This window comes from Electrophorus electricus, chromosome 5, assembly GCF_013358815.1.
Source record: "Electrophorus electricus isolate fEleEle1 chromosome 5, fEleEle1.pri, whole genome shotgun sequence".
NCBI lineage: Eukaryota > Metazoa > Chordata > Actinopteri > Gymnotiformes > Gymnotidae > Electrophorus > Electrophorus electricus.
This window is the reverse complement of record NC_049539.1, coordinates 23,418,904-23,436,403: the sequence shown is the minus strand read 5'-3', so window position 1 is coordinate 23,436,403 and position 17,500 is coordinate 23,418,904. Positions and strand designations below refer to the sequence as shown.

The 17,500-nt window shown below is 46.2% G+C and overlaps 1 protein-coding gene across 8 annotated transcripts in view; it reads left to right on the top strand.

Moving 5' to 3' along the window:
- Positions 1 to 2,643: 2,643 nt before the first annotated feature.
- LOC113586782 (protein FAM214B) overlaps positions 2,644 to 17,500 on the top strand; it is a 20,408-nt gene continuing 5,551 nt past the window's right edge. Inside the window, exons 1-7 of one of the 8 annotated variants that reach the window (XM_035526203.1) lie at positions 6,809 to 7,004; positions 7,068 to 7,135; positions 11,020 to 11,075; positions 12,656 to 12,786; positions 16,111 to 16,291; positions 16,408 to 16,578; positions 17,030 to 17,500. The exon at positions 17,030 to 17,500 is cut by the window's right edge and continues 855 nt beyond it. In XM_035526203.1, the coding sequence (XP_035382096.1) occupies positions 17,222 to 17,500 (279 nt within the window). In that variant the 5' untranslated portion in view covers positions 6,809 to 7,004; positions 7,068 to 7,135; positions 11,020 to 11,075; ... (2 more) ...; positions 16,408 to 16,578; positions 17,030 to 17,221. Of the gene's footprint in view, positions 2,739 to 6,808; positions 7,136 to 11,019; positions 11,076 to 12,655; positions 12,787 to 16,110; positions 16,292 to 16,407; positions 16,614 to 17,029 lie in introns of those variants that run through there. The other 7 variants (XM_035526201.1, XM_035526202.1, XM_035526204.1 and 4 more) reach the window with 7 other exon arrangements.

Here is a 17,500-nt window from a genome sequence, read left to right as displayed (position 1 = left end):
CTGGGTGTTTCAGCTCTTTTGCCTGGTGTGGAGAAAATGGAAGCCATTGTTGTAAATGAGAATATGGATCACAGAGCACAATGGAAGAAGATCTGATAACATTCCACTACGTGCATTCTTAGTCGGGGACCCTCCTGCTTCCAACAGTTTATTCAAAACTGCAGAACACTACATCTGATACTACCAAACACTGTATCTAATTTTACCAAATACTGTACATAATACTACAAAACATCGCTTTCACCACCATAAAACTGTGCCTTCTATTACCTAATATTATATTAGCTATCACCAAACACCATATTGGCAAATACCAAACAGCTAATGACCTACACTGCAGCGACCAAACACCTTGTCCACCACTACTAATCACCATATCCAGTACTACCAATCACTTAATCCAATACCAAACACTGTATCCACCATTATGTAGTGTCATATTCAGTATTCCTAAACACTATATCCACTTGTACTAAACAATGTATTCCCCACAGCCAACGCTGTCCTTTTCTGTCTCTGTCGCTGGGTCTCCCTCTCTCTCTCTGGCTTTGCATTTATCAGGGGTTCCTGGCATGGTAGGTCTCATGTATAATAGAGGGATGAAGAATAATGTAAATAAATAAGTCATGTTCACGTGTCTGGGCTCTCTGTAGTCCTGACATTTCCACCGCTGTTACGGTAATGATCTCTGGGTGGGTCACTGGTGAAAGCTGTACCATCCGACCCAGTACTGACTAACACCTTGGCTAAGAGGAGTTCACTTCCTGAGGTGGCCAAAACGTTCTGGTCCCGCAGTCCACAAATGCTTCCACCAATCACGGCAAAGCGAGGAACCAGCTTGCAGTAACAGGAAGTAGCCTGGTTGTAACAGGAAGGCCCCTCAACACCACCTCAGTACCTACCATCATGTTTTATTCACGTATTTAACCTTGATGAAATGTTAAGGCCAAACAATATACAACACATATACATATTGTAATCATGACTACCATATCGTTCCAGATTAGAATTAAGATCTATCCCTGTGACTGGACCATATAATTCCAGATCAGAGATGAGGATTTATCCCTGTGTCCGTCTGTCAGCGCAGTACGTAGTAAAGTGAGAGAAAGGCAGGGTAATCTAACAGAGAGAGATTCGGGTGACCTCAAAGCTGGGGACCCTCTCTAAGAGAGATACTCGTGTGAACTCAAGTGTGGCTTCTTCTTGCGCCCTGGCACTTGCGCCCCGAGCTCTTTCTCTCATAACGCTGCTCGTTCATTTCTCAGACAGGGCTCACATCGCAGCCCCTTGCGAGACTCAAGCGTAGTTAAGAGCTACAGAGCACAGAGCATTACAGTCCCGCACAGAACAGAACTCTGTCAGAGACACAGAGAAAGGACGAGGGGGGGGGTGAGGAGGAGGAGCAGAGGGCACAGGTCTAGAGGGGGTCCTCTGTTATTAACCATAAATGAGATTTCTACAGGAGTCTGTGACCCAAGCTGATAACAGGCTACTACAGTTCATATGGGAGCCAGACACCAAGAGCATTGCCTTGTCTGTCTGTCTGTCTCTCCAGTGTGTATGACGACACTGAGAAGGTCATGAATTATGCATTTTGACCTCCTGCTTGTCTTAATTAATCAGGACTTCACTTGTTACACCGAATAATTTTATAACAGCCACGAAAACACTTTTTTTTTTTTTCAAAAAAATTGAATGAAGGTTTACAGAGGCAAACCCACCTTTATTTACAACATCTAAAACAGATGCTAACAGATATTTTAATAGCCATTTTGACTGCAAGACTCATTGTGTGTGCAAACGTGCATGTGTGTGTATGAGAGAGCGAGAGAGAGAGAAGAATCGATTGAAACCAGAGTGTTGCACTGAAAGCAGCTGTGTTATGTTTTCGCCAGTTTGGTCTGGTCTCCTGAGAGTCAGACACACTGTGAGATTAGAACAGAGAGCCAGAGTACAACACTCTCACCCCAATCTAAACGTGCGCCAGACTACCTCATACGGTGGACAGATAAATGGATGGATGGATGGATGATCTAAATATCATTAAATTGCATTTATTCTATGGTTGAAGTATTCATAGACAGACTAATCAGGAGGCCGACAGACAGCTGGTGTCTTGGGAAAGGAGTGTATTGGGAGTGTGAGTGGTTCTCCTCCCTCCGAGACCCAGGTGTGCCTGCTGGCTAACCAGTAAACCAGTTCACGGTCTGTCTCCATGGCAAACTGGGCCAAACACACGTGTGCACACGCATGCCTACATGCATACAGAGAAATGCGTGCACATACACTTGCAGTTATATGTCCACGCATACATATGAACGTATGAACATGCACACACAGATACAGAGGCAGCTGTGTTATTTTAGGACTGTCTTACCTGGAGGACCATGGAGATTGGCCTTTTTCACTGAAATAGAGAAGAATAAACACTTTTAGAACCATAAAGCAGACTAATACTCATACCAATCGCATGCATGTTTCTGTAACTCACGCTTCCCTAATTCACGTTTGGTTAGAATAAAAGGACATTGCAGTAGGCGTGACAAAATTCCATCCTCATTCATCATCACAAAGTCACAGGATTTGTTGTATCTGGAAGTAAACATCCACAGGGGCATCACCCCTGGGCTGTATAGTGAAGACAGGATTAGAGCAGGACAGTGTAACAGCCTGTGGGTGCAGGACCCAAGCTACCGCAGGTACGACAGGACTCTGATCAGGCATCTACGGGGGAGGTAAGTTCATAAGGTCATTAGCAGGCTAAGCTCTGCGTGATTCACACTGTGTGTGTGTGTGTGCGCGCACATGTCTGTCTGTATCCGCATGTGTGTCTGACTTCATGTCTGTTTCTGTGGGCGTACATGTGTGTTTACATGTGTGTGCATGTCTGCTGTTGTGTATGTGTGTTTACGTGTCTGTGCATGTCAGCTGTTGTGTGTGTACGTGTGTGCATGTGCTGATCTTTGGGATGGGAGAAAGCAGGAATTGACTGGATCATTCAGGAATTTAGAAGGCTAGAGAGAGTTAGCCTCTGTCCTAAACAGTGTGTTTTTTACACTGACACACACAGATACACACACCAGATGGCTGGCGGATTACTTGGATTCACTTGTCCCTCCCCCAACTTCAGCACAGGAATCTACACACTCGCTCACATTACTCTCTCCTGTGTGTGTGTGTGTGTGTGTGTGTGTGTGTGTGTGTGTGTGTGAGTGAGTGAGAGAGAGAGTGAGAGAGAAAGAGAGAGAGATTCCCTACTTCTGCAGCAGCGTGTTAGATTTGTTTTTGCTAGTGATGGATTTTCTGTGCTGGGAAACATGCTATCACTAGCAAACCCAATCAGAACACACCTCTCATCACGGCCCATAAATTATCCATTACTCCTGGAATAATCCCAGAATCACATTCTTCGTCCTCCCTGGCTACCGCATAATTCCAATTCACCTGCTAGCTAGCTCCCAAACCCATTGGACAGCCAGAGAGATCACTCAGGCCCAGATGGGCTCAGACTTGGAACCTCGCCCCATGTCGGCGAGACGTCAGAGTCCCAGTCGCACCCTGGGGCTTTGGCCCCCAGGCCGACAGACCGGTCCCTAAAGGACACGAGACAGTGGCAGACTACGCCCTGCGTGGGTTTCTCCACACCTGAGTGATCTCACAAACAAATGATTAAGCCTTTTATGTTCAGAATCAGGTGGTGTGGTGCCGTGCTGTGACCTTCTGCGCTTCGGAATCCAGTTACACACCACCCACCCGCCCTCAATTTTCCGGGTGAATATCTAAATACCGCCGTTTCCAAAAGACCTCTCGAGTTACCGAGGAGAGTAGTGAAACTAAAGGTTTTAGTGTAAGCCGAAACCTGCTGGGACTTCAAAGGGGTTCACAGTAAATAACGCACGCACGAGACTGAGCCTGACCGAGGAGCGCGGGCAGGAGCACCGTCTCACTTAGGCATACGTGTTACACTGCCTCTAAACTCGTGTGTCAGTGCATCAAAGCGCTGGCGTGTAAGATCAAATCCTCCACCAAACCCAAAACGCGCTAAGGGCGAAGTCCCTCTCCAGCGCGCTAGCAGAGGGGAAGGTGCACCTCTCCGCGTGGCCAAGCGTTAAGGCGCACGGACTCCCCGCCGTGCGCGATCGCCACAATTTAAAGCGCGCGATAAAGCGTCTCACCTCCGCACCTTCTACATACAGTGATTAAAAAAAAAAAACTGTAAACTGCGAGTTTTTGCACCCTAGCCATAACTGCATGTTTTGCAGTTACATGTACACAGTATTTTTATTACATGAATCTAAACCCAGAAGTGCAAACTTGCACGTGGCCTCTGATGAAGATGAAATAGATGAAAATAGAACTAATTATGACCAGCGGGTTGCAATGAAGAATCACAAACGCAAAAACTTTACATTTCTTAAGATGTCATCGGCGTCTCACCTCGTACACAGAGAAGTGACATAACAGATTTCCTTCCACACCGTGTCGCGAGTCAAAACTTTAACAGAAATATACTCCAGTCGGCTGGTTTGCTTGGCCGTTTTTTTGTTGTGTTTCAGGCACACAGGGAGAAACTCCCAGTTAAGCAGGGAACAAATCTGCCATGATATTAACTTATTATAAAGCACGAGAGCAGCTCGCCGCTCTCCCGCGAGCCACCCCAGGGAGAAAAGGCGCAGGGAATGTTACTGACGTGGTCGACAGCCAATCGTCTATTGCACTTAGCTGAAGTAGGCGGTGCGCCAATGGTGTGACCAATGACTGCGTCGCGTTCAGGTGAAGGGATGCAGGTACGCAGGCACCTGCTCAGCCTCTGACGTCTGTGCGCATCTGCACAAACCGATCAAATCGCCTTACTGAAATAACCAGTTTATATATTAAAAACTGTGTTGAGTAATTATAATAATTCGCAGACCACCAGGGAGAAGTGTTTTAATCCGACAAGGATGTCTGTATAAAAACACAGGCAAGGTATGAGCCAATGCAAGTTTATTTATATAGCAGCTTTCATACGCAACAGCCATTCAAAGTGAACATCATAAAAAACACATCAGGTTTCGTCATCCTAAGTAAAGGCTGTGTTTTTTCGTACTTTATGTTACCCCTCTTGTTCACGCAACCAGGACTATTGCAATTTAGTTGCGGCGTTTATTTAAATGTCTTTCAGTGCAATGGCGCCATCTAGTGGACCCTGCTGCACGAGTACTAGACCCTCATTAATTGATTGTTTGTTTCTTGTGGTCAAAATGAATGTAATATTGAACTAGTATAAACTATATGTATCCAGTATAATTGGATCCAGTGTAATTTTTTTCAAAAGATGCAAAGAGTTTTTAATATGCTAAACACCTTATGGAACTGGTTTGTAACTCGCTCACATAGTCAGTCACTCGAAAAGCTATTGGTACTAGAAAGAAAATACCCCACGGGAACGACATTTACATTTACGGCATTTAGCAGACTCTTATCCAGAGCGACTTACAAAAGTGCTTCGTATCATTGTTACTCTGCATCGAGTCTAATCTACTTGAAATAAAGATAATATTTAATATCCACTCAGCACACGTATGCCTTGCTGTGGGGGCTGAGGCTTAAAATCACTGTCCTGGTGTAAATGTGGCGTATCGTTTCAGATGTGACCGTGTAAAGAACATACAGTAGTTGCATGCCGTGTTGAATTTGCAGCGAAGCGGTACACAGCTGCACCTTAATACAAGAACAGAGACATGAGCTCAAAGACGCCCTGTGGTGTGGAGCCAGAAACGGCAGGTTACCGTCCACGATGAGAGTGGCATAATGACCGGAGGATTTCCTCTTGAGAGATGGCGAGATCATTTCAGAGGTTGAAATTAACGCCCGAACTGACTCTTGACACACACACACACACACACACACACACACACACACACACACACACACACACAGTCACATAGTCACATTAGACTGATTTACTTGAGGACTGGGTCTTCAGGTGTTTAAGTGCTTAAGTCTATTTTTTTGTGTCTGGGAGATTTGAGAGAGATGTCTGATATAGTTTTGAGGCATCTTGAGTAAGACAGTATCACGACCTTCCAGATATGTTTATGTCCCGTGCCAGTCTTCATGGCACTATGATGAATTTGTGTAGCTATGTATCATGTAATAATGTGAATTAGTTTGTGAGTAACTCAATTCACACTGAATTACAACTACTTTTGCGCAGATTAAATAAAAGACGTTTCGCATTTAGGAATTGTCGCCATCTATCTGGAACACTCGACTTTTACACTTTGGTGTAATAATTCATATTAGGTAATTATGATATCACTATAAATATCCTCAGCCTTCACACTGCGTATGAGCAGACGGCCAATATTACAAATAGTACAAATTTTGAATTATAAATAACATGACAAGCGTCTGTCACCTCTAGTAGCTTAAATGGCGTGCCAATTGGCTAGTTCATCAAATGAACTATTAATGCATTTAATGTATTAAATGCATTTTGCTCGGTAAATATTTCCTCTGCTACAGTCCAGTGCACACGCCAGTATATCGCGTAATATCCTGTCTGCTTTTCGCACAAAGCTGAGTAAAGAAGCACGTGTACTGGGCGTGTCCAAGTGAAACGTTGCCTGTGCTAGGACCAATGACTGCCTGTGACGTGAGAATAAATTAATTTTGTGTAAATATATGCAAATTGTGCGTTAATGATAGACTGTCATTGGTGCTTCGAGGTTGCCGCAGCCAATCGTCTAAATGACAGCCCTTCAGCTGTTTCCACGGCCCGCCTCCTATTTTATTTTTCCAGCAGAGTGCGGAAGTGTTGTGTTTTAAAGAGACAGGAGACTTTTCTGGGCGAGGGCTTTCGGGCTGGCACCAGAAAACAGCCGAGGACAAGGCCTGCCTACTGAGCTGGCGACGGGACGGAAGAAAGAGCGGACACAGGCAGATCCGCTGTCGAGTCCGTACTCGGTGCTCCTTCTTCATCGACCAGAAACTTGTCTGCCTGGTAGAGTCTTAAGGTAGTTTGTCATCGACGTGGTTGGGTCTGCGATCAGTCTGGGCTGATCAAACTCTTTCTGCAGATCTGCTGAGAATGTTGGCCTGCTAACAGCCTGTCTTTGCCATTCTTCTTCACATATCTTACCTAGAGGTGAGCACCGAGCTGTGTTTCTGCCCTTCTTTGTGTTGGTTTCCATCAACAAACCCGAGTTATTTTACCCAAAGTTTGGTACGGTTGCGATTTTTTTTCTTCTTGTGTCGTACTTATGCCTGGTATCAAATTTGTCCGGAAAGGATTGATCTTGAATAATTAAGTTGTAGGATTGCTTTGCAAAAGCTGTCTGCCTGATCCACTGATTATGCACGACGTTTTGAACTCCTACCTTTCGCAGGCGGACTATCAGACGATCCGTATTCTGAACCTGCATTGCAAACGCTCTTCTCCGCGGCTGGCTCGGGTTGCTGGTAACGCGTTACCGATCTGAGAGAATATGTATTTTTAACACTTAATCGGCCACGACGACAGGTCTGCGCGGTGCACAACGCGTTCACGAGGCGGCGGAGTGAACCTGCGTGCGCGGCGGGCGTCTTGGCTTTGTCTATGTGGCTCGTGCCGTTTCGTCCCCGACCGAACGAATTTCATCATTGTGTTGCTCGTGCGCTGCCTCGTTCGTTTTGGTCTTTTTGTTCTCCATTTACTGACCCTTTTTGCGTTTGCAACGCAACGCTTTAAAGTAACACGAGAAGTCCCCCACGGCCTTTAAATAAAGTGAGAGTGTGTGGTTGGGGCGTGCGTTGGGGTGGGAGGGTGAGCGGATGGTACTGAATATGATATGAGAAGATTTCAGTGCCGTCTCCCATGTCAATGTGCATGCAGTTCAGTTTAAACCGTCAAACATGTCCTCTAATTACCAGTGCTCTCATGCCGCAGAAAGTGTGCCCATGTGTATTTATAGAGGCATGCACGGAGTTGGACATAATGAAAGCCTAACGGAATAAGAGACAGTGAGGGAGTGAGCAATGCAGACCATCAGAAACTGCAAAATAGACATGGAGAGACAATGAGACTGCCAGACAGACAGACGCTGAGGGGATGAGAGTGGGAGGGACCGAAACACCCGGAAGATTTGCCTTTCACTGAATGGAGGTGGTGAGGACAGGTGGGTGGGGGTTGCTCTCCACACAAATGCACAAAACCTTTCCAGAACCCCCCGGGTTCATGTGCCTTGGAACGAGACACGGTGAAAGCCCCTCTCCTGTCCAACTGGACGCCCCCTCCTTTTGTGTGTGTGTGTGTGTGTGTGTGTGTGTGTGTGTGTGTGTGTGTTTTTGTTGTTGTTGTTGTTGTTAAGCTGGCCTGGAGTCAGGGTCCCTGCCTCGAACACTTGGTGATGAGCTAGAAAAGGCTGGTCTGAGGTCAGTGTGGAAAAGGGAGCTCTCCGCCTATACTTCGCAGGTGTGCGGAACGGTCAGGAGGCATGTGCAGTGGCGTGTGGTGAATACTACCCGTGTTCTGTAGGCGAGGTGGCGTGTTGACACCAGATGAGGTGTGTATGTTGGAGTCATTTGAGCACATTGCCTGGTGTTGAGATTTAAGATTGTCAATATCCACCCACAGAAAACGGCAAACAAGTGTGCGGTTTGATGCGTTAGACTTAAACAAGTGTGCGGTTTGATGCGTTAGACTTAGTCTGTGAATGTCCAAGCATGTCTGCTGGGCCTGTGGCTATAACCTCTGACCCTCTTTGTTCTTCTCTCTCCCCTTCCCCTCCTAGCCATGCTCAGAAAGAGGCTACCGGCATTTGTTGATATTAATTAGGGGTGTGACTATGCAAGTCCATGGGGGTGTGTCCATGTTGGAATGTCGCAGGTCATGGTGTAATTTGCTGTCTGTCTGATTATTGATCAGTCATTATTTAGCTCCTGCTTTCAAACTGAGCCAGTCTGTGAATAGTACATTGAGGTGTGTGTGTGTGTGTGTGTGTGTGTGTGTGTGTGTGTGTGTGTGTGTGTGTGTGTGTGTGTGTGTGTGTGTGTGTGTGTGAGGGAAGGAGACCTCAGACCTGCTCCTGGCTGTCATTGCATGCCAGTTCATGTCAGGGTTTGTTTGTAGTAGACTGGTCCTGGATCAGACCCCGAGGGCTAAGAAGTACAGTTAAACAGCATGTCTGAGCACAGGCTAAAAGCTGAGGGGCTGCTTCCCTAAGACCCACCCACAGAGGAGCTCTGGTTGGTGGATCTCGCTAGGCCTTCCCAAGAAGCAGCAGTATACGGGCACTCTGGATGTGCTTTCACTGACACCCTGCTACTTGCCTAGCCTGGAGTGAAGGCCCACCTCTTACCTAGTCCGTGGAAAAGCCCCGCCTCTGAGCGCTTTTAGTGTAGGGTTTGTTTGAAGGTTGTAATCAAATTCTTTTGTAATCTGTTTGTGTGTACATGTTTTTGCATCTGGGAGTTACTTGGGTCAAACTCTCTTGCCCCTTCTGTGTGTGTGTCTGTGTGTCTGTGTGTGTGTCTCTCTCTCTCTCTCTCTCTCTCTCTCTCTCTCTCTCTCTCTCTCTCTCTATTTCTTTTTTATATATATATATATATATATATATATATATATATATATATATATATATATATATATATATATATAAATATATATATATAAAAATATATATATATATATATATATATATATATATATATATATATATATATATATATATATATATATATAAAAATAAAATGAGTGTGTCACTGGGCAGGGGGAGGGACCTGCTCATTTATCAGTGTCATATGGTCTCTACAGAATGACAAACTGGAGAGATTAAGGCTAATCATGACACTGTAGACCTGCATATGTTCCTATCTGATCTACATGCACATGGACACACTTCCTCGACCGGTTTCTGAATTCTGTGTGTGTTTGTTTCAAAACACTTTTCTCATCTTCTTTTCTATTTATAGTTTGTAAACTGTGAAAAGATCCCGTAGGGAGGTTTTAATTCAGTATACATATACACACGCGCGCGCGCACACACACACTTGTGTACACAGATGTTTCACTGAAATACAAAAGCATACAGCAGGAATATCTACTCGTTCTTCATGACTTGCTCTCTTATTCATGCGTACAAACACAGACAGGCTCCTCAATACAAGGTTAAAAGATGTTCATCCTGGGGGTGGGGGGTGGTTGTGATTAATACACAAGCTTCTGGAACATTCTCTCTTGCTCTCTCCTATCTTGAACACATTCTTTCCCCCCCCCCATCTCTTTCTAACCTTTTCTTCCTATCTGTCCATTCTTTTTTTTTTCTTTTTCATTTCTCTCTCTTTATTCGAAATGTCGGCTCCGTTTGAACGATCGGGCCTATGTTTGATTGTTTAGCACCGTTGTTCCAACCCATGCCGGCAGTGCCAGCGTAATGCGTGCTTCGTCTATTGTGGTTTTGATGGTCATCGTTGGTAACATGATCACCATAACAGTCGCTCACCCTCTCAAACGGATATGTAGAGAGAGGGAGAGAGAAGCCCCAAATGACATGACTGATAGCGAGACGGAGAGGGTGGGGGTCTCTAGGAATGAGGGTGGAGCTAAACTCTGCAGGGCAGGAGAGTTCCAGGAGTGGGTGGTAGAGATTGGGCTTAGGGGTGGAGCTAAACTCTGGATGAGGGGTGGAGCTGAATCTCCTGGAGCATGATTTGGGATCACTAACCAAACGCCGTGACTACAGATGGACTTGTGAGGCATAACAAATAAACAAAGCATTCACATATGGGGAAGCTCTTGAAATACCCAAATGACTCACGGACGTCTTAGCAGAGGAAATATTGCAGGCTTGTGACACCAGCCTGAAAGCTCTTTGGTCACATGCTGTGTGGGGATTGTGTCGTGGTTTTGACCGCTGCTAGCCAGAGGAGTGACGCATCGTCTCCACGGTAACAAGTGCCAGCAATGTCTCCTGGTGTGGGTGGTGGGGATCGTCACTGTGTCTGGGTGTGTGTGTTTCGTAAGTACCATCACCTCAATTTCCTCTGTTTCAGAGGGGTGATGACCTCTTGGTGACCCTGGCCTGGTTCGGTTTCAGAACAGTGGACAGGTGTGTACAGGAGTGGGTTGATCAGGAATAGGTATGGACATGGGAGCGTGGTAACTGCTGTAGAGAAAGTAGAATCTGATGAGTTACTCACTACTCACTCCATGTCTAGACCTATAGCAACAAATGATGGAGACACACACACACACACACACACACACACACACACACACACACAAAGGAACCTGGGAAGTCTGCCACCATGGTAGCAGCCCTGGGTAAATGAAGTCATACATTTCACTAGAAACTATTCTCACATACACAAACCACTGATAAAATATCTCACACACACACTCAAACTTTCTCACTGAGGTGTTGTTGCTAGGCTGGGGGGGAAAAGGGAGAGAACTGGTGGGATTAGTGACCACCCACACACAGTGGTGGGATTAGTGGCTAGCAACATGAACTGGAAGGAGTAGAGGCCACCTACAGGGACTGAAGGGGTTAGTGGAAACCTACTGGGATTAGTGAACACCCACGATGGGGGGGGGGGGGGGGATTTTAATCACACCCCACTCCTTTCACATGTCTTTGTTGAAACACACACACACACACACACACACACACACACCTTACACTCCCCTTCCTCCCATTTCATCATATGAAACAGTCCTGAACTGTGCGTGTGTGAGAGAGATATTAAAATGGGCCACACCTATTCAGAAGCTGCAGTCTGAGCTGCACTAGTACTGGCTTTCTTGCGCGCACACACAGAACAGCACCTCCCTCACGTAACTGCTCAGCTGTGAACTTCCCTTTTCAAAAGCAAGCACACACAGTTTCTCCACAGGGGCTGGTGTTAACGTTTTATGCATTTGAACTCCATCTGTTGTGAATGTCCCCACCTGCATTTAACTCACAAACATTGCACAAAAAGGTGTGTGTGTGTGTGTGTGTGTGTGTGTGTGTGTGTGTGTGTGTGTGTGTGCGCTTGATGGGGGAGGGTCTGTCTTTGAGGATTAAAGGGAATGTTCTCTGATATTTTACATCTCCCAGACACCCAGCACAGTGGACTGTGGTATGCTTTTATTTCACTCCCACATTCTCTGTCTCACTCACACACACACACACACACAGGAACTTTGTAAGCAAATGCATGCAAATACCTTTCAAGAACAGGTAGGCGGAGCAATGACTTAAACCTTTTACATTCTCACCAATCCATATCTTCAGAGGGCCCAGCCACTGTCCAATCAGGTTTTGGAGTTTGATAAGCCCCTGCCCCTTGTGTTAAGAGCTGACTGAGAGAGTGAGGGAGACAGAGCACTAAGTGAGGGTACTGAATCTTTTGTGTCCACATTTTTTGGAGAGAGAGAGAGAGGTGACAGAGTTTAGTCTGTGTGGTCTGTGCCAATGAGAGCCTGAGAGAGTTTTTGTGTGTTATTGAGAGGAGGACTGGGGGGGGGGGGGGGATCAAAGCTGGGCACATACCAGAATAGCAATGGAGAGTGTGTGTGTGTGTGTGTGTGTGTGTGTGTGTGTGTGTGTGTGTGTGTGTGAGATCTGTCAGGCCTTGTGAGGCCATTTGAGCAAGAAGCTTTTTCAGCTCAGTCTTGTGGTTTCTCTCTCTCTCTCTCTCTCAGGCTGAGGGGAGGGGCAGAGAGACCTCCACTCCATGCAGATTGCAGACGCTCTCAGCTTCTCTGCAGAAGGTTTCCCCACCACCCCACTGCCAGGGTCTGAGTGAAGAGGAAGAGAAGAGTGTTGCAGAGAGGTAAGGCAGACATTACCACGGGCAGACAGGCCAAAGAAAGTCACACACCTCCAAATACTGACATTTCTCGCAAAGAACAGAAGTTGCAGCTGGACTAACCTGACCTAAGTCTCCTCCCTTTCCCACCATCAGCCAGTCAGAGAAGCCGTGTAGTTTGGTAGAGCTCTTTTGGCACGGATGTGTAGCTATGAAGCTGCCAGAGTCAAAAGTCCTCATTTTTTTGGCTTTGGCGTGATAGTTGTTTTTTGTGTGTGTGTCTGTGTGTGTTCGCTGCCAATCTGGAATAATCCCAAAAGGCTTTCTGAGTTTGGTAGCGAGTGTAACTAGGAAACAGCACATGCCACTGTACTGGTGCGTCCGCGGACTGGAGTAGTTGTGTGTGTGCGTGTGTGTGTGTGTGTGTGTGACACCAAGAGGGTTGTTCAGCTAGGCTGTGAACTCTGCCTTGTGTCCTGATTGACCTGGTCATGACCCCCCAGGGTTTGAACCCTACTTCATGTTGTTAATACGGTAGGATTGAGGTTCCGTCCCCCATGCTGTTAATGTGCCAAGTTTGGGGTTCAGTCCAGGCACATGCCCAGAGTTGGTCTGATTGGCTGGGTGGGCGAGTGACGTCACTGTGTGTGCGGTGCTGTAGATAAATGGGGTGTGTGTGTGTGTGTGTGAGAAAGAGACCCATCTGTGACTGTGTTTATCTGTGAGCTGAGCCAATCACTTCACCGCAGCATCTTACAGTTCCTGCCCTCTGCCACTTCCTGCTCTTTGGTGTGTGTGGTGACTTCATGATTTCCTCTGTAGTTTTGAGATCTGACAGGTGTTGCTTAACTCTGAGAGCCAAATCCCTCTAGCCCAAAGCCACAGACACAGCTGAGCCTTCTCTGCACACAACCTGCAGAAACATCCGGCACGGCTTCTGATTTTATCCGGATTACAAAGGACACTGTGATGTCTTCTGCTGTCATAATTTAGTTTTTTTTTTTTTTAAAAAAAGGAACATTAAAATGAACAAATTTAAAGAGGACATCCTCCTAAGACTGGAGGCCAGATGGTGCAAAGTATGTGGCAGTAGTGCAACATGCCCTGCTAAAGATTTATCTTAACAAGTGAAACCCGACTCTGAGCAAGAAGCTCTCCCAGAGGAAAACGCACTGTCATAAAAGTTGGAAATGAGCGAAAGGTGTATGCGGAATACCAGCTGCTTCAACTATGGTGAATTTAATATGCATCTCCAAGCCAAATGTGTTTGAAATCGCAAATGTGAAGAACACGGTCGCTGCGTGCGGGCCTGTTTAGGCACCAGCGTGACTAATGACGAGTGCAGGCCCAGCGCGCGAGCAGTGCACAGGGAGGAGCCGGTGAAGTACACGCGCTTCCCACACGCGGCAGGTACGGAGGCGTGAACGCTTTGCTAACTCTGGCACGTGGCATGCCACAGGCCAACCTTAGTCCCACCCCATTTGAGTCCAACAGAAGACAACGACGGAAAGAAATGGTGTGTGTGTGTGAGCGTTTGTGCTCTTTGTCTGCCGGTTCATAGTAAATGACTCTCAGAAGCTGTAGATAATGGACTGTAATAATTGGGTAGTTACTGCAGCAACAGGTGGTTCAAATAAGTTTGACTTTGAAACTTTAGGAGGAATTGGGTTTGCAGTAAAAGTTGAGGCTGGAGCAGAGCAAGTAAGACAAAATTGGTGGCTGGTCATAGAATATATTTTCAGAGCACTATATTTAATGCTTCTAAACACACATATACTCTATACTCACACATACTGTGTGTGTGTGTGAGTTTAGCTACAGTGGTTGATTGTGTTAAAATACCAAAATGCAAAGTCTAACCTTTTAATTTTGGCAAGAAAATGGAATTCATTTACTCTTGAAGAAAATGGAGCATATTTAAAAAAAAATTGCAACAGACACTTTCCTTCTCATTGGTCTACATGTTCTACTTCTTTAACTATCAGAATACTCAGGTTACACAAATCAAGAAAAAACACATCCATGCTTTTTTTTAAATTTTATATATATATATATATGGACTCTAACCCAGAATTATGGCTCTTAACAATGCAACCTTTTGAACTTTCACCTTAATTGAGAATTCCGGAGCTGTGCTCTGCCAGTAGAGCTGTGAACTTTCTCGGTGACTGAGGCTAAACCTGAGGATTAACCCTGACCTTAGTGGCATTAAGCCCTTTGACCCGTGGGGGCAGTGATGGCATACTGCTCTGTGTGGAGGCAACTGGAAGGGGCTAAAATAGTCAAATCTGACAGCAAAGCTGTCAATGATGCGTGTGGTCACAGCCATAGCACAGTTAGAGAAGTGTACGTGTGTTCCGCTTTAGTTGACCCTTCTTGGGTTTAAACTCCTGTTCATGCTGTGTGATTGGTATGTGAGCCTGGAATGACTTCCCAGGTCTCCAGCCCGCCACCGCTGTGTCCCAGGATACATGGTTATATATAAACGCAAGGGTTCATACTGGGGTTTAGTCTATGTTTTCAGTTCAGGTTTTGTCCAGGCTTTAGTTTATGGTTTGTCACAGGGCCTTGCATCATTTTACCTCAAGTATTTTTGAATCGGGTTCTAGAAGCTTGGGAGACACCGTTTCAAGAGGTCGGGGTTCTTGAACTGTGTGAGCGCTCCAGAAGCTCTAGAATTGTCTGAAGGTGGTGGTTGTTGTTGTTGTTTGGAGGATATTGGTAAGGGCTCAGAAAACATAGCAGTATGAGGTCTTCCTAGATTAGCTGTTTAGCAGTTTATTATAGCTATAAATAACCCTGCCCCTCCCCACACACGCGGGTGCGGGGTAGCCGTGGGCGAGTCATGTCCTACAAGTGGGAGGGATCCCATCTTGCCTTCAGGGAAGACTCTCGACTACTGGCTAGCAGTGTTATTCCTAACCTCTCACTGTCCCACAGCTGTGGCGCTAAGTAAGCAGGTAACGGATCCTCTCCTCGTCTACGTTCCTGTTCCAAGGGGAGAGAAGAGTCTGTTAACCCCTGCAGTTAAAGGGACAGTTTGCACACTAATTAGTGCAGCAGTGGTACTTTTTAGTGGTGTGTGTTTGGTAGAGGTGCTGATTTAGCCCAGTCCTAGTTTGTTAGCATGCGTGTTTGGTAGAGGTGGTGATTAGCGCAGCATGACAGTACGTTAATGCAGTGTGGTGGTATGTTCATGTGTGTGTTTAGCTGGTGGAGGTGCTGGGTACAGTCTGTGGTGTGGTATTTCAGCTGCAGTGTCTGCTCGTTCAGTGGGTTTGACTGGTGCCTGTTGACTGTCTGAATTAATTGCTTCATGTGGTGATTGACAGCTCTGCTCTCCAATAGGGCAGTGAGTCTGGAATGCCTTGCTCAAGATGCAGCCGCTGAGCAACCAGCCTGTCGCAGGAGCCCAGGAAGGACATGATTGGCCACTGGCCTTGTCTGGGCGGAGTTTCAGGAAAAACATCACCCATTCATTGGTTCATTCTGCAAGAGTTCTTCCATTTCACTGACACTCTGCCCCTTGGTAAGTAAATGTATCCTCCACACTGTGATCTACATTGTCATTTTCTCAATTAAAGAACTAATGGAATTTAAGAACTCATCATCTTTCTTTCTTTTTCCTTCTTTCTTTCTCTCAAGGCCTTTGCTCTCTGCCTGAGTGGGAATGCTGTTGTCGGATCAGAGGGGCAGTGTTGGAGATGCCCAAACTCAGGTTCTAGGGTCGGGGTCAAAGGGCAGGAGTCAACAGCGTGAGGTTAGCAGGTGGATGCGGGTGACTGTAGATGTAGCTGAGCAAGACCAGTCACGCATGTAAGCCATGCATGCATGCGTATATTCCTCTTTAGGTAATTCTGAATTAGTCTGCTGTACCACACATCACAGCTGAAAGTCTCAATCACCTGTCCGCATACTCGTGGGACTGGTTAGTCTCCAAAGTTTAGATGTTTTTCTGAAGAACTCAGCAGGAAAGAATTCTTGTGCAGTGTTTGTGGAATGAGTTATATGTTCGGATGCTGACTGAGTGTGACGGGACAAAAGTGGTTTATTCAGGAAGTTCTTCTGTATCTGTGCTTCTTTAGAAGACGCCGTTAATGCAGACGCTCTGTTTGCTGTGGCCAGTTGTAGTTTTCTGAGTGGACGTATGAAATGTTAACAGGATGGATTAGTTTAATATTTTACTGGCTAATCATATGCGTGTCATTATGCTTAAAGGGGCTTTCTTCCTTAATGGGTTTCTTTTTTTTTTTGGGCTGGTTTTCAGGTTTTGCGATGCGATGCAAGGCAAGTCTTAGATAAGACTTCTGGGATCTAAAGTCAGCTCGAGAACCTCTTTTCCACCGTTGGCGTCTTTATCTAAGGAAAACCTTTTCTAGAACTTTTAGTTTGTTTTTAGTTTGTTTCAGTACTGCACAGCTTCTTTTCAACACAATCAGTTGGCGAGTGATTTCTCACCATGCGTCACATCCACGTGGAGCTAGTGCGGAAGGACGCAGCCCAGACCCAGACAAACCCCGACGCTGGGCTGCAGCGTGTCGGCTCCAGGCCCTTCAGCCAGGAGGAGCTGAGAGTTCATAAGGCCTACCAGCTGGCCATCCTGTCTCGCCGAGGGGGTGCGGCTGAGGGCCGCGGGCCACAGAGAGCAGCCGTGAAACGTGGCCCGGACGACACGCTGAGCCCCGTTGCCCTGAAGCGCCCCCTACAGGACGACGAGGATGAAGATGAGGATGAGGAG